General features: G+C 36.6%; 3 protein-coding genes across 5 annotated transcripts; 2 read left to right on the forward strand and 1 right to left on the reverse strand.

Annotated features, from left to right (window-relative positions):
- The first annotated feature begins 1,886 nt into the window (after positions 1 to 1,886).
- LOC113066220 (uncharacterized) lies at positions 1,887 to 11,040 on the forward strand. 2 transcript variants are annotated; one of them, XM_026238026.1, is made up of 5 exons: positions 1,887 to 2,322; positions 3,136 to 3,275; positions 3,971 to 4,142; positions 5,459 to 5,510; positions 5,904 to 11,040. In XM_026238026.1, exons 1-5 carry the CDS (start codon positions 2,207 to 2,209, stop codon positions 9,960 to 9,962), a joined length of 4,539 nt encoding a protein of 1,512 aa, XP_026093811.1. In that variant the 5' UTR covers positions 1,887 to 2,206; the 3' UTR covers positions 9,963 to 11,040. The 2 variants fall into 2 exon arrangements, with proteins under 2 accessions (XP_026093811.1, XP_026093812.1); XM_026238027.1 differs by lacking the exons at positions 1,887 to 2,322; positions 3,136 to 3,275 and adding an exon at positions 4,885 to 5,067 and having other exon boundaries at positions 4,006 to 4,142.
- A 3,980-nt stretch (positions 11,041 to 15,020) lies between these two features.
- LOC113066222 (NADH dehydrogenase [ubiquinone] 1 beta subcomplex subunit 4-like) lies at positions 15,021 to 16,299 on the forward strand. 2 transcript variants are annotated; one of them, XM_026238029.1, is made up of 3 exons: positions 15,023 to 15,237; positions 15,685 to 15,825; positions 15,908 to 16,299. In XM_026238029.1, exons 1-3 carry the CDS (start codon positions 15,061 to 15,063, stop codon positions 15,968 to 15,970), a joined length of 381 nt encoding a protein of 126 aa, XP_026093814.1. In that variant the 5' UTR covers positions 15,023 to 15,060; the 3' UTR covers positions 15,971 to 16,299. The 2 variants fall into 2 exon arrangements, with proteins under 2 accessions (XP_026093815.1, XP_026093814.1); XM_026238030.1 differs by lacking the exon at positions 15,908 to 16,299 and having other exon boundaries at positions 15,021 to 15,237; positions 15,685 to 15,834.
- LOC113066221 (homogentisate 1,2-dioxygenase-like) lies at positions 16,235 to 23,154 on the reverse strand. Its single transcript, XM_026238028.1, has 13 exons — positions 22,899 to 23,154; positions 21,563 to 21,634; positions 21,395 to 21,483; positions 21,146 to 21,311; positions 20,960 to 21,051; positions 19,659 to 19,693; positions 19,437 to 19,516; positions 18,834 to 18,933; positions 18,624 to 18,748; positions 17,541 to 17,645; positions 17,334 to 17,460; positions 17,061 to 17,242; positions 16,235 to 16,990 (listed from the first exon to the last, which is right to left on the reverse strand). Exons 1-13 carry the CDS (start codon positions 22,911 to 22,913, stop codon positions 16,847 to 16,849), a joined length of 1,332 nt encoding a protein of 443 aa, XP_026093813.1. The 5' UTR covers positions 22,914 to 23,154; the 3' UTR covers positions 16,235 to 16,846.
- Between the last annotated feature and the right edge of the window lie 565 nt (positions 23,155 to 23,719).

Consider the following 23,719-nt stretch of genomic DNA (forward strand, 5'->3'; position numbering starts at 1 on the left):
TCAGTTTCACTTTGGCAGAGTGATTAAGGCAAATGTACAATCATTTTGTTGTTTTACTGCAATTTTCAGTCTTATTGATGCTGAGAGTATAATTCAGGAGCATTTCTGTTATTATTTTCCCACCAGAATGTTTAATAGGTTTGACTGGATCCCAGGGGCCTGTACCATGATGGTAGCTGAACAAATTCAGAGTTATAGGATTAGTTTTGAGTTGACAAAACCAAACCTCTCCAATCCGGCTCTGTTGGTACCATGATGCTGTTCATCAACTTTCTTTGTCAATTCAGGCTTTGATCCTGAGTTTGTGGAGCGCGTGCACATGAATGTGTGACATCACTGGCGAACAGCCAATCACGAGCCTTGCAATACAGAGCAAGTTTGATTTACTTCTCGCAAGAGACTCAGCGAGATTTAAAACTGAAGGTTAAAGGTTTTGCTAAAGGTTAAGAGATTGAAGAATATCACAAATTAAATGTCATGTGAAAAATGAAGGAGGACTAATAAAAAAATCTTGCTCCATCAGTGTAGTCACAAGTGGAACTTGTTAACTTAGTTTATACATTTGAAAATATATAGTGATAGAGACTTGAACATGTAAATTCAGATTTGTAATTTTTAAAATAGTTCAATCTTTTGATACTACAGCTTATTTATATTACATGATCTGTATACATTAATATTTATTTAAAGTAATTTATAATAACTGTTAAACTAAAATTGCTTGTGTGTAAGAGATAAATAATAATATGAATCACAAAAGTTATATAAATCATAAAATGACTCAGTTATTATCATTAAAGCCAGACAATTTTTTTTATTTTTATAAGCATAAGTGACCTTTAATTTTGAGCAAGATAAACTGGAGTGACTTTGTGTCAGACATGCATCACTTCTCTCACATCTGATTGGTTCACCTTCAGTTTGAGATCTTGAATCCAGAACATAACCTGCCCCGGTTGTGCAGCATAAGATACCATGGCAACGAACACCGATTAAAGCCGAGGTACTTTCATAGTACCTTAAACCCAGGTTTGGCGGAAACCAAGCTGAAGCATAGCTGGCTAGCCACCTAATCCAGCTTCATGGTACAGGCCCCAGATGCAGACACATTTATTAACATCACTGTTATTTGTATGCTGTGTCCGATTCGTGAGCGAGTAGTTCTTTTGAGTCGGATCTTTTCCATTACTCACTTAAACTGGTTCTTATAAACCGGCCTCAGCGAGTCTGCTCACGAGTGGGACAGAATCGGTCTCAGTGGTTCGCTACTGATTCACTGACTCATGTTCGATTCGCATTAATACACCCGAGCAGATTACATTTGGAATATTTGGACTGAATCAAAGATTTTACTGATGGGCTATACTAGCCTAGGCTATATTAAGGTTCTGACTTGGATGAAAAAATGACTGCAAAATGAAAAACAGAACGAACATAAGAAATCAACCAACAATTATTAATAAAAAAAGGTATAAATAGCTATATTTAAGCACATATGGTTTTACTAGAATGTTTGGGAATATTCCACGCTGGAATGCCAGCTGCAGTTATTACGTGCAAACGCTGTTACGTTTTGACGTAAGTGAATCACTGAACCATTTTAACTGGTCCTTTAAACGAATTGTTCTAAAGAATCGATTCGCGGAAATGTCACGCACTATTGTTTATGACCCCACCTATCGGGTATTCGTGGAAAAAACACGTAGGATATTATTGTTTAGTTATCGCTTGTTTATCCTCTGGTTTTTATCTCCCATCCTAGATAACACGTTTTTAAAAATAAGTCTTTTGTTTTTATTAAAACCTGTTTTGAAACAAACCCTTTGGTATCTCAGGTAAATCCGAAATATAACTAGTTGACACATGATACAGGAAAATGTCTAGGTTGTATACATGCTTAATCGCAATGTTATAGTACAAGGTAACGTAATGAACTCAAATTTCAAAGTTCGGAGTTTGTTGCTAAAGCACAAGCTCAGTCCGCACTTCCGCGGCTGTGCCCTCGATAACACACGCCTTGGTGGGAAAGAAACGGGTGGTGTCGGTCTTCACTTGTGGATATGACGGGTCTGCCTCACCGCGCTCTGTTTTCTCCGGTGGAATGTACAGTCGAGCCGCACGTGAGGGTTCCTAATGGCACAACTGATGCCCGGAGGGATTAAAGGGAAGCAACCAAACTATATGAGGCATATACAGTTAGCCTATAATGTCAACACATGATCTGAAGTTACAGCACTCAAGTTGTCAAAGCGGAGTGAAAGCCAGCGTGACTTGCTTTATCCCAGATCGGGATGTATTGTACACACAAACTGACAAATCACGGTAGGCTACAAAGTTTCTAAGTTCTTGGAATTTTTACTTCGTTTTTCTTGCTCATAATCTCCTCTCACACAAACACTACTTTTCCTACTTTTCTCTTTCTCATAAACTAACCTTTATGATCCTCCTTATGGAAGGACAACATTATGTGAGTCTGTAGCTTTAAGTGGACAGGTTGAAGTTCTTACGTAATTAGAAGAGCTTGCGCAAATATTAGTTAGATGTATCCGTTGTAGTTTAAACATGGTTACAAATTATTTTACAATCAAAGAGTTATAACAACATGCCAATGGACTGAACATTTATTCAAGCATTGATCTCTTGTCTGAACCTTTACCAACATGTTGTCTGCATCGCAGTTTAATTGTTTCAGAACACACCTCCAAAATATCTGGTTTCACTAACTATTAATCTTTTGCTGAATGTCATCTCAAAATGTCTCACAATGTTTATGGTAATAATTTAGCTCTTATGCAGTTTGTTACACCCAAATTGTCTCATAATTTTTTAATAATAATAATTTTAAAAAATTAAAATCTTCAACATTATTAGAAGTACAAGAAAGTATTTTCTTGCCTACTTGGAAAGTACTCTAATCTTTTTCTTTGTACATGAAGAGGAAAAAACAATTGAAATTTCGCTGTCACTGTCATCTGTCAATATACTTAGAGAACATCTATGGGTGTTCCTGTGAATAATTTTTATGAAGGGAGTGAACCTTCGCTGCAGACACGTGGTGTCTGTTGAGAAAAAAAACAGTCTCCAGTTCTCTGTAGACTGTATTGTTGCAGTGTTGTAATGCCGAAGCTTGATTAGTTTTCAGAATGTAAGTGAACAAGAGAAGTTACATCCTGGACTCCTGGCTCAACACATCCACAACAAGAAAAATTTAGAAACTAGAACTACTGCATCTTCATCCTCTTTGCAGTTAACAGGCCAGCTGAAAAGCAGCAGAGGTGAGTTTGTATGACCGGATTATCAGATACATTTGTTGTGAGACACAAATTTGGGACATAACAGCTCATTATAAATTTATGAAATTCTGATTTAAAGTTCTGATCATTTTAATGACATTCATGTAATGTCATATGAAGCATGCATATATACTGTATATACACACTGTTCAAAAGTCTTAGGCTATTAGTATTTTCACCAACAAAAAATGGTTTTAAGCCAGTTATTTTTATATCTTTTGCTGTAGTGTGTCAGTAGGAAATGTCAGTTTACATATTCAAACAATGGCAAAAAAAATTCAACAAAAAATTTCAACGTTGCCAAAATTCTTCTGGATTCAGTCTGTCTCAGTTTTTTCTATTTGTTTATGTCATTCCAGACAGACTGGATGATGGTGAGATCAGATCTCTGTGTAGAGTACTGGATGTTTTCAGACTCGTGCATACAAAAATATCAGTGAAGTATTTCAATTAATGGCAAATGTAAACTGATACTCTCTGCTGTACTGATACACTACTGCAAAATAAATAACTGGCTTAAAACCTTTCATATATATATATATATATATATATATATATATATATATATATATATATATATATATATATATATATATATATATATATATATATATATATATATATAGATATAGATATTATCATGCTGTTCCTTCTTGTAACACTTCTCCACTGATTAGATTTGCAGATCAGGCAAATAATACTCCTTAGATCTAAGAAAGACTCCAGTAGGACATCTGAGGAACAAAGGAAATCTGCCAGATTCACTTCCACCATCTCTATCAGTCTTCCCAACAGAAGAAACAAAAAAGACACGGCAGTGGAAAAAACACTGCAAGCTACAACTAACTCGTGAGTTTTATTTTTTTTATTTTTTTATTTATTTATTTATTCATTTATTGTTTTTTTTTTTTTTTTTTTTTTTTTCACACTGCTGTTGGGGGTCATCATGCTTTAAAAGGAGTTTAGTGTCCACTTTTTGCTTTTTAACAAAATTGTATAGGATTTTAATCAGCCATTTATCAGTTATCATTTATGATATTAAAATAATTATCAGCTTATGACATATACCAGAATTCTAATATTATTGCATATATAGTTTAAAATCCAATTTTATAGTTAAACAGTGAATCAACTGCTATAATTCAGTGAATGATAAACTTTGTAGGATTCACTCCAAAACTGTTAGTCTTCTTATTAGTAAATGTTTTATAAAAATTTGATTCCACTTAATACACACTGCACATAATATCTTTTGTTTTTTAAATGATGTCATATCACTGTGTGTTTTATGTCATTTGCACAGTCCTAGCCAGAACTGCAGCACTCTTTTGACCCATGACTGGCAGTAATAGTTCTTATATAGCAATAAATCATGATTTCATGACGGTGAATGATAGTGTGAAAATGTATTGGCAAAGATTTGCTGTTTGGCTGTACCGTATCTAGGTGTGTTCATGCTTTCAAACACTGCTTACACCTTTATAAAGTGTTTACAACTTGATCTTGGAAACAGTAAAGAGACATTATTGTGCAGTATTACAGTATCTTGTTTAAAAGGTATGACATCACTGCCTCTCGTTTTTCAAAGCAGACATTAAAGGATTAGTTCACTTCCAGGATGAAAAATTCCTGATAATTTAAAGCTGTATTGAAACTGCAACTCAGAACCACTGAAGTCCATTATATGAAAAATCATGGAATGTTTTCCTCAAAAACATTAAATTCTTTGCAACTGAAGAAAGAAAGACATATGAACATCTTTGATGACATGGTGGTGAGTAAAAGATCAGGAATTTATTCATTTTTTAATCTGGAAGTGAACAGGTTTTTTAAACGGGGTTATTTTTGTGTACGTTTAAGTGGTATAGGCATCTGTATGCATTAATGTGTGTGAGGTTAACCACGGACCCTTCCCTTCATGTCAGGCCAATTAATTGTTTACTCCTGAAATATTTAAACTGAGAGAAAGGTGAAAGATGTACTAGAAAAAGTATTTAGGGAGTAAGAATAGTGTGTGAAACATTGACTTAGACAAGATATTTGTTTTCATCATAGTTGTCTTTGTTTATCTACCTGAGGGAACTTATTTTTTTAAATACATTTTTAATGTTTGCTCATAAAAAAAAAAAAAAAGCTAATTAAAAATTATTTTCTCAATTTGACAGTTACAGGGCACATGAAGCCGTAAAAAACACAGCTAATCAAAACCACACAGAGGTAAGCTTTCACTTTTTCATCTTTTTAGTAAGAGAACTTCTGATTTAAAAAATAAAATCTATGTCTTACTAAGTTACTAATCAAACATATCTTGCTTAAATATAATGAGAAAATCTTTATTGTACTACAATTTGAATACATTCTGCTCTACTGGGCCATGTGTGCAATTTTGAGTATTTTTCAGTGGAATGTAAAGCTCAACTGTAAAGTTGAACTCTGTTTAAACATTTATGGAATGGGAGTGGTGATTTGTTCAAATAAACGTGAGAAGTATTTCTTGCAATTTTCCCAAGCAACTCAACTTTAGTAATCTAAAATGTACAAATGCTACTAGTGCCTTTGCTTTGTACTGTTTTTGGCAGTTATCCAAAGCTTTGTTGTTTGTTCTGACAGCTAAGGAACATTCTTTCACCAACTGAGCAATGTGGTGAATCAACTGGGGAATTATTTAAGAATGGGGATGGACCCAAAGCAAGCATTCATGAAGATGGTTTTACCACTCTGCAACAGCATGGACATAACACACCAAAGCAGGGACAAAATACAGCAATACAACACAGCATAGGCCTTCATGAACAAACGCAAATAGTCCACAACAGCTCACAAAGACATTCTACTCAACCTGTATTTGAGGTTCAAACCGAATTCAACAAGGAATCTGGAGCCAGCGACTGTAGAAAGAATGCTGCAACAACTTCACAGTACCACAGTAATCTGACCTCCTTTGAAGTGGACAATGGTGCACACCATTCAGAAGTAGTAAACCAGGTCTTGCCATTAGGCTCTTTTCCTGCTCTTCGTGACAGTACCCCTGAGCCAGAACCTGGTCTTATCAATCCTACATCAGTTATGTTGACATCAGCCCTGGCCTCAGTTCTTGCTCCACCTTGGAGTGGCCGTCTTCGCAGACCCAAGCAAGGTGGCAGTGAAGTACAGCATGAACTCCAAGATTGTGGACAGAATGTCAACCCATCTACCTTTTTTCGCCAGGATCAGCAGCAACAACCGTTTCTTCCTTCCCAGCGGCAACCATCTGAACACATGTTCAATCACAATGACATGCAGTTGACTGCAGGAACCAGCTTTAACTCTCCTGACTGGCAAAAAGAGAACAATTCCCCAAACATCACAGCCACAGTACAGCCAAAGAGGCCCATTATTAAATCCTCCTCTGTGGGCATGATGTACAATAATACAGATTTGCATCCTTTTCCCACGCATCTGGAAACTCAACAGGTACCAAATTTGGCTCATTCAGGGTTCAGAATATCAAAAACTGGAGATGAAAATGAGCCTTTCAAATCATTGAGTTCTAAGCCAACAACAAGCAGCCTACTTCTTTCCTTGAGGAGGTCAAATTTGAGAAGCACCAGTGCTGAACCCACACAATCAGAGACCCCAATGACTAGGTCTGTCAGGTACCTTACATTGCCTAGCAGAGTTGTTTTGAAAACTCCATCATTTGCCCATTATGTTACTGCTGATGACCAAACCCCCGAATACCCAGACACTCCTGCAAGAACAGAGGAAATACCAGTCAGTCAGTTCCCTTTCTCACATAGAATTAAGAGTAGAGTGCCATTAAGGAAATCACTGTTTCTAAACAAACCAGAGACAGAAATTTCAATGAGACTTGATGCTTCTGTTGCAAGAGAAGAGGAAGAATGTTTCCCAATCTCCACAACAAAAACCAGCCAACTTGGGGTTCTCAGAGCCCAACAGAGCTCTTATTCAGAGTTTTTGAGGAAATATTCCAGTACAGAGGACACAAATCCAGTGGAACAAAATGCTGCCAACAACACCAACCTGCAAAACTCCAGTATGACCGGACAAAAAGTAACTCCAGATACCACATTTTCTCCCAAAGTTTTATCAAATTTGAATGTTCAACAATCTGGCTTTAATGTTCAAAAATTAAAATCACAAAGTAAACACAATATAATAGCCAGTAGTTCACCAGGCACAAGCACCTTCACAGACAGGCTTAACTACTCACCCAGGGAAGACTTTTCTGTTGATGGAACAAGTCCCACAAATGTTGGGCACATATATCTGGACTCTAAGAAATATTCTCAGTCAAGTCAAAGCACTGTGGATCTTTCGAGCCCTCTTTCTCCAAGCAGACCTCTCAGAAGTGTAAGAGTACCAAGCATTTATTCATACCTACGGGAGTCCAGCCCGGCTGTGTCCACCCCTTCCCCTTCTACACCTTCTTCCCACATTCAGAGAGGTGAAATCTTGCCTTCTAAGCAAGATGGAGGTGTAAAACTGCAGGGTGACCGGAAAACAGTTCCCTCAAGATTTTCATTTGACTTCAACCCATCTGTGCCACAGGTACAAGCATTACAAAGAAAATCTTATGGCTCCAGCTCTCATATAGCACCAGCTCAATCTCTGCCTCCAGATTTTGGACGAAGATCAGCACCTCGTCTCAGCACTTCTCAATATTCTAGCCTCATCACCTCACGACCTACACTCAACAACACTTTACAAGAACTATCCTCTCCACCAGACTTCATTAAAGTTGATCCAATGTCTTCACTGTCCACATACACAAGTATAATAAGAAGACCAAAGGAACAGTTGGCTTCTCCTAACACAAAACAGAGGACAGCAGTTCAAGATTATGCAAGCGCCCTAGATAATCACAAACCTGCCCAGCCATGCCTCTTACAAGCTGCACCAGATGCAAGTTTTGTCATGGAAAGCCAAAGCTCAAATATAAGAACACACCCAAGGCAGCCCAACACAGGCTCTAACAACTTCTATCATCAAGAGCATGATGGCTTGATGGAACTTCAGCTTGATAAGGGTAATTCTTACCCCAGGCTGAGTGAAAAAGAGAAGTATTTAATACCTGATAAGCTCACAGTAGAAAATGAGACTCCACTGACAGCTGAGAAAGAGATTCCCGCTGTGCGTATGCATGAGAGATTGCAGGAAATGCAAAGTTCCAATTCAAAAAAAGGCCTCTTTAGTTCACGAGTTAAGAAAAACAAAGAAGCTGTCTTCTCTTCAGCTTCTTTGCCAGACAAAGAGGTTGTTAGTCCCCAGTATTTAAAAACCAAAAGACATTCACCAGTGTTTAAAACAAGCAGCAGGATTGACCAGGTATTAAATCGCTTGAAACTGACATTTGGTGTCAGACCTTCAGACGGCGCACTTGATGCACTACCGAAAAAGAACAAGAGTCCCACTCAGCAACCCTCAGATACTGAGATTTTTGAAAGTCCCAAGAGAGAGAAAACATGTTCTGAGAGCCACCCAGAACCTTCTAACTACTCTTTAACAACTGATAATACCTCTTTAAATTCCTTGTCACTACTAACATCTAAAAAATCTGAGCATACTTTAAATATGGATTGGCAAAATAGATCTACAACTGAACAAAAGGGTTCTGGGTGCACATGGGAGGCCCCCAGCTCATTGTTGACCACTGATAAAGCCTCTTTTGCATCTTTGTCACCACTTACATTAAAGAAATCTGAGAATTCTTTAAATATGGACTGGCAAAACAGATCTACAACTGAACAAAAAGGTTCTGGGTGCACATGGGTTGCCCCCAACTCATCTTTGACCACTGATAAAGCACCTTTGGCTTCTCTTGAGTCCTTGTCACCGTTAACATTAAAGAAATCATCTGAGAATAAATTAAATGTTCGTCAACAAAAGAGGCATAGCGATGAAAATGGAAACCGCTCTTATGGTAGAAGCTTTAGTCCACATAGGCTAAAGGCCCAAAGTATGAATCGTTCTGCCACCTTGCCACATTACAGAAAATCATCTGTCGGTCCCCCATCTCCCTTTTATTTGTTTGGTTTCGATTCAGAAGACATTCAGAAAGATAATGTGTTTTATAGTCCAGTCTGCAAAAAAACTAATTCACTGTGTGAGTCTGATGACTTCTCTTCTCTGAACTCCACCAAGAGTCCTGTGCAGCAAAACCTTGTGAGGTCTCACTTGTCCTCATCACATGCTGATTTAAAGTATGGTCTACACAACGGACGATCTTTCTCAGTAAGCAGTGTGGTTTCAAGCCGCCCATCAGGTCCTGGACGAATCTCAACAAGCAGCATCAGCGACCTCTCAAGTTTGAGTTCTCAAATTGACTCTCCAATGAGTAGTAGCCATTCTCCAATCTGTGATGCCAAATCTATCAGTGGTAAACAGTCTGAACCTGGATATACAGATGATTTTGATCATTATGATGCAGACCCAACCCCACCTCCATCACCAACTATGTCCTCTTCACCTCGTCGGATATCCCAGGCACCTTCTGTGTCTTCCCCCATGTGGACAACTCCAGAAAATCTGTCTCCTCCTCGTGGAATCCTGTCATCGAGGAGCTACACAACCAGCTTGACTGTTTTTGAGGAGTCTGATTCTGACACCACAACCGATGATGAATACTATCTTGACAGTTGTGATGATGCAGTAGAAACAGAACTTTAGAAGAGAGAATTCTGTGGTTACATGTACTGAACATTTAAGAATGCGAGGGGGGGGGGGGATTCTACGCTTATGGTCTTCTACGACAAAGCTGCAGCAAAATTATGAATATGGATATGAATAGAAGGAATTATAATTATATCAGAACTATAAGGTTATGATGATTTCATATTTTTTGTTAAAAAATTCAATATAATGGGCTTTTTGAATATTTCAGTGTTTGAGGTAAACCATTATTGATTTCATTATGAATTCATATACAATACAATGCACTTTCATTATATTTTTTATAAATATTTTCTGGATCTTGAGGCTTTGAAATGTTGAATTCTCACATCATTTCTTTATTTAGGCCTGCTTCCTGTAAGTTATTGACTCTTTCATTCACTGTGGCATTTGAAAGCACAGCATGTCAGTTACAATACATTATTTTTTTCTGACATACATTCTTTAGTCAGTAGCTGTCAACTAAGAAACTGAACACCAACTGTTTAACAGAGGTGTTTTAATTTTTTTCAACTCATACCGCTCCTTTAACAATCAGAGCAAAAAAGAATAGAAAAATGTAAGTGCCCCAGTAACACTGAAGATTCCACATTAATTGTGGATAAGTCTGTAAAGAAGATGTTACAGAAGTCTGCCATCCATTTGATATTATTTGATAAAGTATGAAAGTGATATTGAAAACTGGCATCCGCAACTTGTTAATTTGAGATTCAAACATGGCCTCTCACAACCTATGCAAAAGACATACCGGTTGCACTTTATTTTACAGTACGTGTACTTACATGTACTTATAGTGTACTTACAGTGTATTTATCTAAGAAAGTTCTGGTAATACAAGGTAACTACATTTAGGTAGTTACATTTAGTTAGGTTAAGGGGTAGCTTCAGGGTTAGTACCTAGTTATTACATAGTTATTGTAATTACTATAATAAGTACATAATATGTACATGGGGAACAAGAAAGTAGAATAAAGTGCTACCGACATACCACTAGATGAACTAAGCATTCTTAAATAAGACCTCACAGTTGCTGTATAATTTAATTGTGCTGTTTGTGTGGGGCTTTCAGTGTAATTTTAATTTATCTTTTATTATAACTTATCATGCAGGGCAGGGGTTGGGGCATAATTTCTCCCCTAGAGCCTAGGGACCTCCATAAGATGCAGCACTGCTAACAACACAGTATAATGCTGTATAACATAGGCCTACATATGTAAGGTCCTTTTTGTAAGGGATTTCTTGAATATCTTCATTAAATCGGTTATATTTATTAACATTTAATATATGGACTACACAGTATTTTTCTTAAGGCATAAGTAGAATAATATTTATCACTTATAAAAGATTTTAATAAAGTATCTGTAAATGACTAACTTTGCACATGACTTAAATTAATCTGCTTTGCTACATTTTTAATAGCACTTTTAATTTAAAATTAAACTGTAGACTTAATAAACTGTATAAATTCCTTAATTACAGCTCATTAAAACAGGCCGACTCATGCGTGTCATGTCACAACCTGCCATAATTTTACAATGAACAGTTATGACTCTGAGTGATGCAACTAATTTGGCCGTCTTATACAACTCATGTTTCAGTAATGGTTGGCAGGTTCGCCGAACAAGGAGCATGTTCTGTTAAAAAATAAAATAAAGATGACTGCCTTCTTTGGACTTCTTGAGTATGCTGTATTATTTTTTTTACAATTTAAGTTAGTGAGCTATTCAGTGTCACAATAATCCCTCACTTTTTTTTTCTTTCGTAACAGTGTATCCTGCTGAAAGGGCCACTGAACAAATCTTTTTAAAATAATCTCCTACACCACATGTAGCCTAGTTCTCTATTTAAAAAAGCTTTTAGAAAGAAATCTTGTATATATTTCTAGCTTTCTAGCATTGAGTTGGATGAGTCTGTTTTCACGTTAACCCATCCCCATAAAGTCATAGCCTACTGTCTACTTAAGCTTTATTTTCCTGTTTTTAACTCCATTAATATTGTTTACACTTTGGTTGCAGTTTATGCCCCCTCTACGTTTTTTACATCTTGTCGATGTCATTGAAAAAATCCATTCACGATTTTGTTTACTTTTCGATATTCACTGGATGGGTTTGATTTGAAAATTATAAGGATAAAACCATAGACTGTATAAAACATAAAACACATTGCCTATTTAAGCACCTTATATTATACATTTTAATTCAGGTGTTTTTAAGAATATTGGCTATTCTGTTTCTTGAGAATGAAGAGGTCTCTGGTTTATTAAAAGCACCTATTAATTTTGAACTGAGTACGGTAGTTAAATGTAGCCTAATCCAATAAAATAGCCATAATTCTAGCTAAATAAACCCATTTCCTATACCAAGCCATGGCAAAGCCTTAATCAGGGTGCAGAGCTTCAGCCTCGGTTAAACAAAATTGTTCCTTCTCTGCTAATTGAAACGTAAATCCATGTTAATTTTTAACAGAATAAACCTCTCTCTTTCTCTTTCTATTTATCCTATAAGCAGCATGTGCTAGCATGAACAAGAAATTGATTGAACACACATACTCTTTTGACAGGTATGAAATACAGCAAAACATGCAGGCTCATTTCTAAACGAGTGAAGCAATAGAAAAGAGAAAAAAAAATGCCAATCAAATTTTTTTTGTTATAATTCTTTTAACCCTTTAGACTTCTCCTAACCGCTCCAACTGGGGAATCTACATCAGACACTAATGTCATACTTGTCCCAGAGCTGGAAAGAGCCCTGCAAACTTTAATGTTACTTTTTCTCCAGGTTTTTAATTGAATGCAACAGTTTTAAAAAGTAATGCATCTGTAGGATACTGCTGTTTCCAAGCACCTTAAGAAACTAGTGAGCTTCTTTCTTAGATTTATTAACCCTGCAGAGGTAAGTTTGTTACGATGCATGTGTGAATCTTAATTGAGATATTTTCACTGTTTCCAGTTCCTCTACCTTTTTTTTATCGTATTCCTTATTTCTGTATTTTGTACACTGTAAAACATTTCACGTTGGTTAAACTTATAAACGAAAGTTCACCTGCTGCCTTAAAAATGTGAGTTAACTTAACTTACAGATACTCTTTGTTTCAACTCAAGAAGTTACGTTTTACAATTTATTAAACTAATGGTCATTTGTTGTTTCAACTTGATGCTCTGAGTTAAAACAACTTACTATGTCAAATTATCAGTTCAAGAAAACTCAAATCAGCTCATAATAAATAGACTTGTAACTGGTCTGCTCAAAAATGTAAAAAATGTATTAAAATAAATAAAAGTAATGTTGTACAAGCTTTAACATTGGTTTGAGAATACAAATTCTTGTAGGAAAACAGATTAAAAAAAAAAAGCCATTTCAGAAAAACATCCATTTCATCAAAACTTCAAAGTTTCTAATAATATACAGAACTAGGCTAATATTCTGGATTCTGCTACAGGGGCACTTATCCATTTCAGACTGGGTGGGGTGAGTGCTGATGTTATTCATCTCTCAATGATTAGACAGACATTTGTACTCAAGAACATGCTGTTTCTGTTCTGCTCTATTTTATATTATTGAAAAGCTAATTATTAGTAAAAACACAAAAGTTTTAATAAATTTCCAGCCAACCTATCCTCCAAACATATACTTTATAATAAACACTCGAGCACCCATAGTTAACATGTGTGCCTGCAGTCCTAAAGATTACACGCAGCTAAAGAAACCTGCTCCAAGCCAGATTCATAATGGCCGAATGATGAGCAGTGATCACTCTGGGTGGTACCAGCGGGTGGAGAACAATGGATGGTTGGTGTCTTGCAAGGTGACATAAATTACATTTTAAACACACTTTTCTTTTTTAATACACTTTCTAAATTCTACTGCTTCATGTACAATATGAATTGTAACAGTAAATATGCAAATGTTGTGTGTCTAAGCATAATGTGTCTATCATTGCTTTTATGATTAAAGATTTCTGTGTTTAAAGACCCAATGACTCCAGGTACTAATGTTAAGAAGATAGAATTCCATTACTGCAAAATCCAACGGCGACAATATATTGCAAGAAAAAAGAAGATTCGTAAAATTGAATGGATGAGAAAAATGTAACATTTAAAAAATGTATTTAAAGTAACTGTATTAGGTGGTAAGATATGTTCTGCAGAGCTAATCATAGACTGCATAATGGTAAGCACAGATTTGGTACACAGATAAACTGAGGGTCTCCTGCATGTTTGTATTGAACACAGTGAAACAGCTCTGCTGATGCAAAAATCCACACAGAGAATGATGGATTCCCTTGAACAGATTGAACCAGAATCAGTTGCTGAGCAGGAAGTGGATGAACTGCTGGCATGGACCAAAGCTAGCAATTTTGATGAGTAATTGAGCTAATATGACATTAGATGTGATATACTGTACACGGCATCATCATTTTTACATCATGGTATTGGTAGTCATAAAATATCCCATTTAGAAATAAGGATATCGGCTTGTTTCTCAGGTATATCAATGAATGGAGGAATTTGGGTGCAAGCAAATGCTGCATAGTTAACAAAAGACTCGTGGCTGTTCCCTAGTGTAGCTTTATGTATAAAATAACACTTTTATTATATTGTAGCACCCTCTAGTGGTCAAAATGGGCGTCCACACTTATATGTATGTATATGTATAGATAAACTCTCGGAAAGCGACCAAAAGGACTTTGCTTGTGTCTCTGTGCGTGGTATTTGGGAGATTCCTCAGTTCAGTCAGGATCCAGTGGTCCAGTACAGTTGTGAACCAACATCTGGATCACATCTGGGACTGGAATCTGTCATACAGCTCTAGTAATATTTTGCACAATGCGAATTGCTTTATTAATTTGAATAAATAAATAAATAAATAAGGTTTTGACTGGTTTTGCGTGTTCAAATGTGTGTGTAAAAATATTATTATTAAAACATAATATTACTTCAGCTTGTCGGCTGCTGTCATAGAAATCGAATAGCGAATAACCCGGTAACCCTAATTGGCGAGACAATATTCTGAATTACCGCGAGACTTGCGAAGGTGACGCGCAGCCAATCAGATTTCTCCTTTTTGTCAGGGCGTGTTTTTCGCTGCTCGCAATCATGGCGACCTACAAAGGGGCTCCTTTGGCTACTCAGCCAAAAACATTAGATCCAGCCGAATACTTCAATCTCTCACCTGAATACCGACGGGCTGAGGAGAAGAGAGCGGCTCTGCGGGCACAGCTGAAGCGGCAGTATCTGCAGCAGCTGAACAATCCTCATCGCAAAGAGCTGATTGTAAGACGAACCGTATCACAATCTGCAAACATTAGCTTAGAGTAACATAGTTACAATGAAGCTATATATAGCTTTTATTTCGTGTTGTGCTTACTTATAACTGTAAAATGTTCTGATGATTTAACGTTAAGTCGAAGATTTAACGAAGTCTAGAGTGTTTTATATTGAATACACACTGAGTGACCTTCACTGATCACTGGCTAGCAGTTAACGTTATTGTCAGCCAGCGAGCTTGTTTTGGTCCACATGTATCTGTATGTGTCTTTATGTAAAAATATGTAATTTGTTCAATCAGACTATATTTTTACTCCGAATGCTTTCTCCTGGGTTGTTAGCCCCACTATTGTTTACAATCCTGACCATTGAACTATTGAAACTTCCGGAAGGTAGCCTGACAAATTTAAACAGTTTGATCAAGTCCTCAACCTCCATGTGTTTTATTCGTAGGAGGATCCTGCTCTTACACGGTGGACATATGCGCGCACCAATAACAACTACTTCAGACCAACTGCTAAAACTTCATTGATTGGTGGCTTGTTTGGAGTTCTTCCTCTTTTCGTCTTGTATGTTGTGTTTAAAACAGACCGGGTGAGTTGAAGCTGTATGAATTCACTTCATATTCAGTATTGATTAGGTCAAAGTTTTAACCCTGTTTTCCCCATTTTTCTAGGACAAAAGGGAGGCAAAAATGAAAGCAGGGACCTATGAACGTCCCTACAAACTGTCAACCTGATTATTTTGGAATTCGATATATATTGTAACGCATAGTACTTGTAATTATATAATAAACAAAATACTCTGTTGAAACTTGCCTTAACACTGTTATTGATGAAGAAATAAGAAATCACACAGTATTTTTGTAATGTCATTTACAGTTTCTGCAGGTCTTAAAGGGATAGTATAAAAAACTACTCACCCACATGTTATTTGCTTTTTTGTATTCCAATACAAATATCTAAACATCCTTAAATCAAGATACATGAGATGCAACTCAAAATCCAAAATGAATACATGACGTCTTTATTTCCTGGAGGAATTATTAAAATTGTGATCTTACTGGTTATAAACTTGTTTTCCCTTTCATTTTTCAGACCACTGACATTTATTCTTGTTTTAATCTTAAACCTTTTGATCAGCTTTAGAGAAAACAAAGATTAATAAGAATAGACATCTGCTCTACAAAACAAGACCAACATACTAAGGAAGAACATTACTTTTTTAGCATGGTACAGTAAAGGTTATTTTCATATATAAAAAGTTATGAGACCTCTTGAATTTTGTACTTTCAGATTTTGAAAATAAGTGTAAAAGTGTTGCTAATACAACTCATGGTATGTTCCCTAGACATTTACATTTTTATGTACTGTGTTCCCTTAATTTTATAGCTTGTATTTTATTTTTATTGCCTTTAAAGAGGTCTTTAAAATCGTCTTTATAAAACCTATAGATACCCTTTGTTTTGTTTTATTGGTTATATAATGGCATGTTTTGTTTTGATATCACAGAACATCTCTGGTTAACTTAGTTATAGAGAGAAAAATATTGTGAATCACTGATCCACATCAGACAAATATGACAACTGTTGAGGTGTAACCATGTACTTCGTATTCTACTTGCTGCTGGGTTTCCAGTTTGGATTGAAGTGACTTTTTAAAGCCTCCCAGCATTTATAGTAGCTCTTATCAAGACGATGGCAGGTGTCTAATCCCCACTTGGTCACAGCAATGCTTAAGGATGACTCAAACATGAATGCCTGTCGGATACAGCATTATTTAGAACATCATCTAGCCTTTAACATGATGCATTTCAAAATGAAAAATTACCATAGTGCCCTGAGCAACTCTCTCTGGTTTGAGGACAGCTGTGCTGTTCTTCTCGAAGCAGTCGAAGTCAGGACCATGTGGAGTCATGATGCTGTGGAGACTGGCTCCTCCAGGCTGGAAACCCTCTTCCTTTGCTTCGTAGTGGCCTTTGATTAATCCCATAAACTCGCTCATGCAGTTCCCTTTTAGCATAGACAGAGGGCGCTCTTTAACCGCATGCAATTTCACATGGTTTCAAAACAAGTACAGTCTATGCTATCAACACAGACTTACTGTGGTAGTAAGGAGGCCGAAAGGTGTGATCAGCTACACCCCAGCGAGGGGGAAAGATGACAAAATCTGCAATGGCCACACCTGGACGTGTGGATTTTGCTGTCAAAACGGTGAAAATCGACGGATCCTGGAAATAAAGATTCGGGTGATTTAATTAACAGCGCAAATGTAGTGATTTTAAGACGTCAAATGAACCAAATTACTTACAGCGTGATCAAACGCCACACAGTTGATGACCATGAAGTTCTCCAGGTTGTATTTGTATGGGGTGTAGTTTCCATGCCATGCGACCACATTAAATGGCGAAAAGTCCTATTTGAACACATTTAAAATGACAAAAACATGTTGTAATGGTAAACCACCTAATGAATTTCTGTAGGCTTTGAGTACATAATCAATAGTAATGCAAACGCGAAACACTAAAAAGTCCGATAAAAGAATGCCCTCAATAAAACGTTTTGTTTTGGCGCTCTACTCCTGCACGTGAAATAGTAGGTTACGGGGAGAAGAAATGTTTTCGTTAAAAACCGCAATTTTATACGCACTTCGCTTGATAATGTTGCAGCAGACAGATTTTGAATGCTGCCTGCAAAATCAATATAATTCATTACAGCAGAGACTGCCTGCTGTCCTGACCCTCATGTGCCCTCCTAGAACCCACATGAACAAACACACACAAGTAAAATATCAGTCACAACTGTACACACAAACACAAACCGAGGGACTCGAACATTTCTGTTTTTACAGTTAGCCACACAAAGACTCTCTGTGCACCCCGGGGTTTCGGGGACCCCGAGGTTTGTAATCTCACAAGTATAACAGTTCTCAGAATAACTCTACCAGACTCTATTAAAATTAAGAAAACTAAAACTCATACACACAAAACGCAAACATATTTACCAGTCAAGCAAATAATGAGTTAATTTAAGTAATTTTAGCACTCAGCTGGAGGACAAAACAACAGGATAAAGCTGTACTTTCTCTTTCAAGATCCTTCAAGACCGTAAACCATTAAAGAGTATAGATGTGCTCTATCTGAATTATATTATATATTATTACAATGCGTGATACTGTCTCATGCTACTTTTTCGGACTCTGATTTGCTTCTGACAGCCATAACAAGTCAATTATTCACTTGACAGGACATGGAAATAAATTCAGTACAGAATGATGCTCGAAATCTTGGTCTTATTAAAGACTTATCATGCATGGACAAATTGTACATTTACGTTCAGTGCCTTATTGATGTTAGTAATGGGAATTAATGATGACGCAATCATTGCACCGTACCTGTTGACATGAGAAGAGCTTTCCCTGGTACTTGTTGACAACGGTGTAACCTGTGGTTACAGTACGGTCCTCGTACCAAGCCACAGGTGTTTGGAAGTCCCTAGGGTTAGCCAGTCCATTAGCCCCTGCAATGCAGAACCAAATTAATAGACTTCTCATAGCAGCTTATGGAAACAAAATAAACAAAATAAGAAATCGTGTTGTATATACCTATAGGACCCAGGTCTGGCAGCTCAAAATGGGCCCCAAACACCTCCAGAATGTATCCTCTGGTTTCTCTAAACACATCAACACTAAAACGCATCCCTTGCTGGAAAACATAGAAGAGTACATAATAAAAAAAAAAAGATTAATGAAAAAGTGCCATTTCTATGCTGTTTATTGGAATGTTGAATGCAAACATGAGTGTACAAAACCATTAAAAAAAAACTGATTTTACTAAAATAAAATAAAATGTCAACAAGGATGTATTAAATTAATCAAAATGACACTAAACACATACAACACTATTTCAAATAAGTACTGTTTTGAACATTCTGTTCAGCAGAGAAACCTGAAAAAAACTATCACTGAAAAAATATGCTGCACAACTGTTATTAACATTGATAATATGATGAAATTTCTGAAGTATTATGTGACAGTGAACACTAAAATATCTCATTAGCAACCTTGGTGTACATAAGATACATTTTAAACATTATTTTTTAAAGTATTTTTATTTGTTAGTTAGTTATTTATATTGTTAGTCCATTAAAAACTGTACTGACCCCAAACTTTAATATCTCATAGTTTTATAGATATTAAGAGTGACACCTGAATGACACAAATCTCATTGGGCTCCACCATCATCTTCCCAAATTCTGTAGTAATCAGGATTTCCCCTTGTTGAGGCACTAAAACACAAATTGGAATAATAATCAAAAGGTATAACAAGTAAAAACATCTATATTACGCATTAATCCTGAAAGATCATATAATATTACAAATGTAAAATTCCTGAAAAAAATGGCATGAATAACAAAACCACAAGCTTACCAATAAGGAAATCACCATCTGCGTTTTGGAAACATCTATGAAAAGAAAAGGTACCATCTTAAGACACACAGTACAGAGAACACAGGTCAAATCATTGGTGAGTTGAATCCAATTCAAACTGACCAGTGTTGGGTATAGTTACTTTGGAAAGTAGTTAGTTAAGTTACAACGTTACCATCAATTAAAAGTAATCAGTTATGATACAGCGTTACCTATTCATAAAAGTAACGCGTTAGAGTACTCATGCGTTACCAAAAATTAAAAGCAGTTTGCAGCGGCTCACACACGACAGACACAGCCCCCGGCCCCTTTAAATGCACCTAGAAGTCGTGACTCCCGACAATGAATAACGTCAGTCATCCGACTAAATTAACACTGCAGGATAACAATAACAGGAAAGACAGTCAGCAATAGGCTATTCCACATGGCGTTTTATTTATTTATTATCACAGAACATATTATTAATCAAAATTCGCACCTAACCTTACCCAGCCCGGGTAGCCTAGGCTACTGTATGAGCACCACAAGATAACTCCTGATTTTTCTTTAACTTTAAATAATGCAGTTATCAAAGTACAAGTATGCTTACTTGTAAACACAACCTTAAACAGGCTTGCAGATTTAAATCCATTTAGAAATGATGAACAACCAGCCAGCCAACGATCTAACAGAAATCAACAGCTGCCTGTCAAACAAAAATGATAACAAACCGAATTAAATCCTTCACAAACCGCTTAATAGCCGAACTAATTATTATTAAAGTATCACTCACAGTCACAAGCCTAAATTCGCTGTAACACAGTCCTCTTACATTTACTCTTCAAAGTAGTGATTAAAACGTAGCAGAAGCAGATTTTCGAAACGTTTGTCCGACAGTCGATTTCTTTTTCGTTGACAAATTGAAAAAAATGTGCGTACTTGTACTTCCATAAACCAAACGCTGTCCTCTCTGCTATCTTGCCGGGAGCTCGAAAAAAAAACCCACACACACACACACACACAGGGTCAGGCGCAGGGCACAGACGCATCACAGCCATTGACTTTACGATCACAGAGCTGCGGCTCCACTGAAACATCCGCAGGTGGCACAGTAGACCTAGGCATACTGTTTGACAAAAAGCAGGCTGCAGTCGGGATTTTCCTTTCCTTAAAATAACGGATTACTTTTTAAAAAAAATAACGAAGTTACTGATTACTTACGCACGAAACTAACGCGTTAAGTTACACATTTAAGGAAAAAAGTAATTAGAGTACTCTAACGCGTTACTTTGTAACGCGTTACCCACAACACTGAAACTGACTTGTCAATCATTGAAGAGTTACAGGTGTACATGTGGATGGCGATTCCATTACGAGATTTTGAATCTCCAGCTCCACAGACTGTATGTAGACCCTAGAAATATCAAACCGATGACAATGGGCATCACTGAGAATTATTAAAATATGAAGGCCATATGAGCGGTAAGTACAAGCATTAAATTCTTTACCGATATGAAATCCACTTTTGTCTCAGAAGATTTGGGGATGATAAACGGCTTCCAGCGCAGCTGGTTGGGGTCAGGCTCCGCTTCATTCCAGTTCTCTGTGAGATCTCCACAGCTCATCGGAGTGAAAGGCTTGTGGCGCACAGAGGGTAAAATGCGGTACAGCCAGCTATAAACATAAAGGTTTAGGTAGGTTTAGGTATGACTGTTATGTTATGAATTATTATTATTATTTTTTATTCTATGTCCTACCTTCTCTTATTGGTTGACCGTGGGCATGTGAAGGCAGATCCAGAGAGTTGCTCAGCATATAAGCCATATGGACACACTTGTGGATTGTTCTATAAAACAATAAGCTAAACTGAGTGTTTGATGTGTAATGTTAATTGGTCAGATAGGTGACAGAAATTCTGGTATCACCTGTCCCTCAGGTAGAGATCCTGGACAGCGAGAGTCCTCAGAGGCAAACTCATTTCCAAAACCGCTCATGTACTACAAACACAGTTATTTCAACAATGTTGATTAGATAGGATTTTATTTTACTTTTTCAGAACAAACTAAGTGGCAAAATGTGATAGAACAGAAAAAAAAAAAAAACATAAGTAGCTGTGGATCTGAGCATCTCTCCATATGAGTGAGTGACAACAAATGTGCTTAGTCATGGTGCATCTGCAGATGTGTACAAAGCAGCTCTTAATTGCATCAATTGAAAACAAAATATATGAAAGTGTTCAACTCAGGAATTAAGATTTAACTTTAATTTAAGATTTCACCTGGAAACATATGACAGCATATGTTTCTTTTTGCCAGCAGTGTATCAATGTTTCTTTTTGCGAGTCCAGTGTAGTAGACTGTAAAATTCCTTTTAACATTAGGCTTTTTTTATAAAACAAGAATAATCTGTTGAAAAAGCATGTATAACTTAAAGGTTATATGCAGCCGACATTTTATGTAACCTAGAGACTATATAAACTTCATCTGGGCAGCTGCAGATTCCAGTGATCTGATTGGCCAAATTGAAACGCCCCCCCAAATCCGCCTCTTGTAACGATGACTTGTAAAAACCATAGACTGTATGGTAAAAAAAAAAAAATCATTTTCATGAATCGGTTCTTTCGAACAGTTCGCTTCAAAGAATCGATTCATACAATTAATTGAGCGATGTCTCTGGAATTGTATAGGCCTATTACTTGTTCTAAAAAACAAAACAACAACAACAACAAAACATACTTAATGGTTAAGTTTTATTAATTAGCCTATGGTGTTTGTAATGTCATGTGTGCCAGTTAAGTTTGTTGTTCAGTTCTATAATTCAGCTCATAAACTATAAAGTCTTATTTACATTAAACAACAAAAGAAATTCAGCTACATGTCCTAAATGTCCATTTGTGAACCGCTCTAGAAAAAGATACATGTTGTCCTGTTAACAAATATGGGTGAAACGCCTCTATCTATTTATTAATAAGATCCGACTCAAAAGAGAGAATCGGATCTTATGCTAATAGATTGTTTCGGTGAGTCAAATCTGTTTTTATACAGTCTATGCTTCAAACATAATAAACAAGCACTGTTTTTGCAGTTTGTTTATGTCTATGTTTATATGAAAGAAGACGTCTTTAACGAAAACTTTCTGTATCTGGAAGAAGTTAGTGAACAACTGCATTACGATACACTTACAACAGACTCTGCAAATTTATTTAATTTGTAGTGTTTTATTTAGACAAGCATTCGTCCATGCAGTCCAAAGTGCACTTACCTTCAGACCAGCCATTGCTGCGTTATTTACTACTAATGCAGTTTGGTAAAAATCTATGTAAACTAAAAAAAAAAAAAAATAGCTGCAACTTTGCACAGATGCACTTTCCTCAGAAGAGCTTCCTTTAACACTGGTCCCTTGAAACCGCTTGTACCGAGTCTGCTCTGTTTGCAGCAGCAGACCGAGGGAGGAACTTGGGTCGTATTTACGTTTTTCTCAATATGGTTTTAATTAGACTCAGACACTGCTCGTGACGCAACCAGATCTGGGCAACGTGTTGGAGGGGAGGAGGAGAGGTTTGATGTACATGTTTAACAAATGTCAGTTCAGGCAAGATCTTAAAGTCCAATTCTCAGGTCATTAACAAATGCACGTAGTCTTATTTGTTTTTAAATATAGAAGAGAGCAAGGAATGTTTAGCTTTTTGGTATTACACTTCTGTACACATGTTGGCCCATTTGTTTGGATTTTTATCTCCAAGTTTACTCAGGGCTATTACCATTTTTGTGGAAATATTATCACAAAAGTTAAAGCTGCAGTAGGTAACTTTTGTAAAAAATATATTTTTTACATATTTGTTAAACCTGTCATTATGCCCCGACAGTAGAATATGAGAAAGATAATCTGTGAAAAAATCAAGCTCCTCTGGCTCCTCCCAGTGGTCCTATTGCCATTTGCAGAAATACATCGCTCCCGCTAAGAAACAACCAATCAGAGCTGCGGTCCTTAACTTTGTTTGTGTTCAAAATGTAGAATATTTATATAATAAGCGAGTTCACCATGAATCCATTTTCCCATCCGTGTTTTTAGCTTGTCCTGAA

This window comes from Carassius auratus, chromosome 49 (assembly GCF_003368295.1).
Source record: "Carassius auratus strain Wakin chromosome 49, ASM336829v1, whole genome shotgun sequence".
NCBI classification, from domain to species: Eukaryota; Metazoa; Chordata; class Actinopteri; order Cypriniformes; family Cyprinidae; genus Carassius; species Carassius auratus.

Bases quoted from the DNA above. Each gene is read 5' to 3' on its own strand.
- LOC113066222 (XM_026238029.1), top strand. From the start codon at position 15,061: ATGGCGACCTACAAAGGGGCTCCTTTGGCTACTCAGCCAAAAACATTA. The intron at 15,238-15,684 runs GTAAGACGAACC...TTTTATTCGTAG, and splicing joins CTCATCGCAAAGAGCTGATT to GAGGATCCTGCTCTTACACG. The intron at 15,826-15,907 runs GTGAGTTGAAGC...CCATTTTTCTAG, and splicing joins TTGTGTTTAAAACAGACCGG to GACAAAAGGGAGGCAAAAAT.
- LOC113066221 (XM_026238028.1), bottom strand. The intron at 21,052-21,145 runs GTAAAGAATTTA...TGATATTTCTAG, and splicing joins CAAAAGTGGATTTCATATCG to GGTCTACATACAGTCTGTGG. The intron at 17,243-17,333 runs GTAAGTCTGTGT...CTATGCTAAAAG, and splicing joins TCGGCCTCCTTACTACCACA to GGAACTGCATGAGCGAGTTT.
- LOC113066220 (XM_026238026.1), top strand. From the start codon at position 2,207: ATGTCAACACATGATCTGAAGTTACAGCACTCAAGTTGTCAAAGCGGA. The intron at 2,323-3,135 runs GTAGGCTACAAA...AAGCTTGATTAG, and splicing joins ACACAAACTGACAAATCACG to TTTTCAGAATGTAAGTGAAC. The intron at 4,143-5,458 runs GTGAGTTTTATT...TCAATTTGACAG, and splicing joins CTGCAAGCTACAACTAACTC to TTACAGGGCACATGAAGCCG.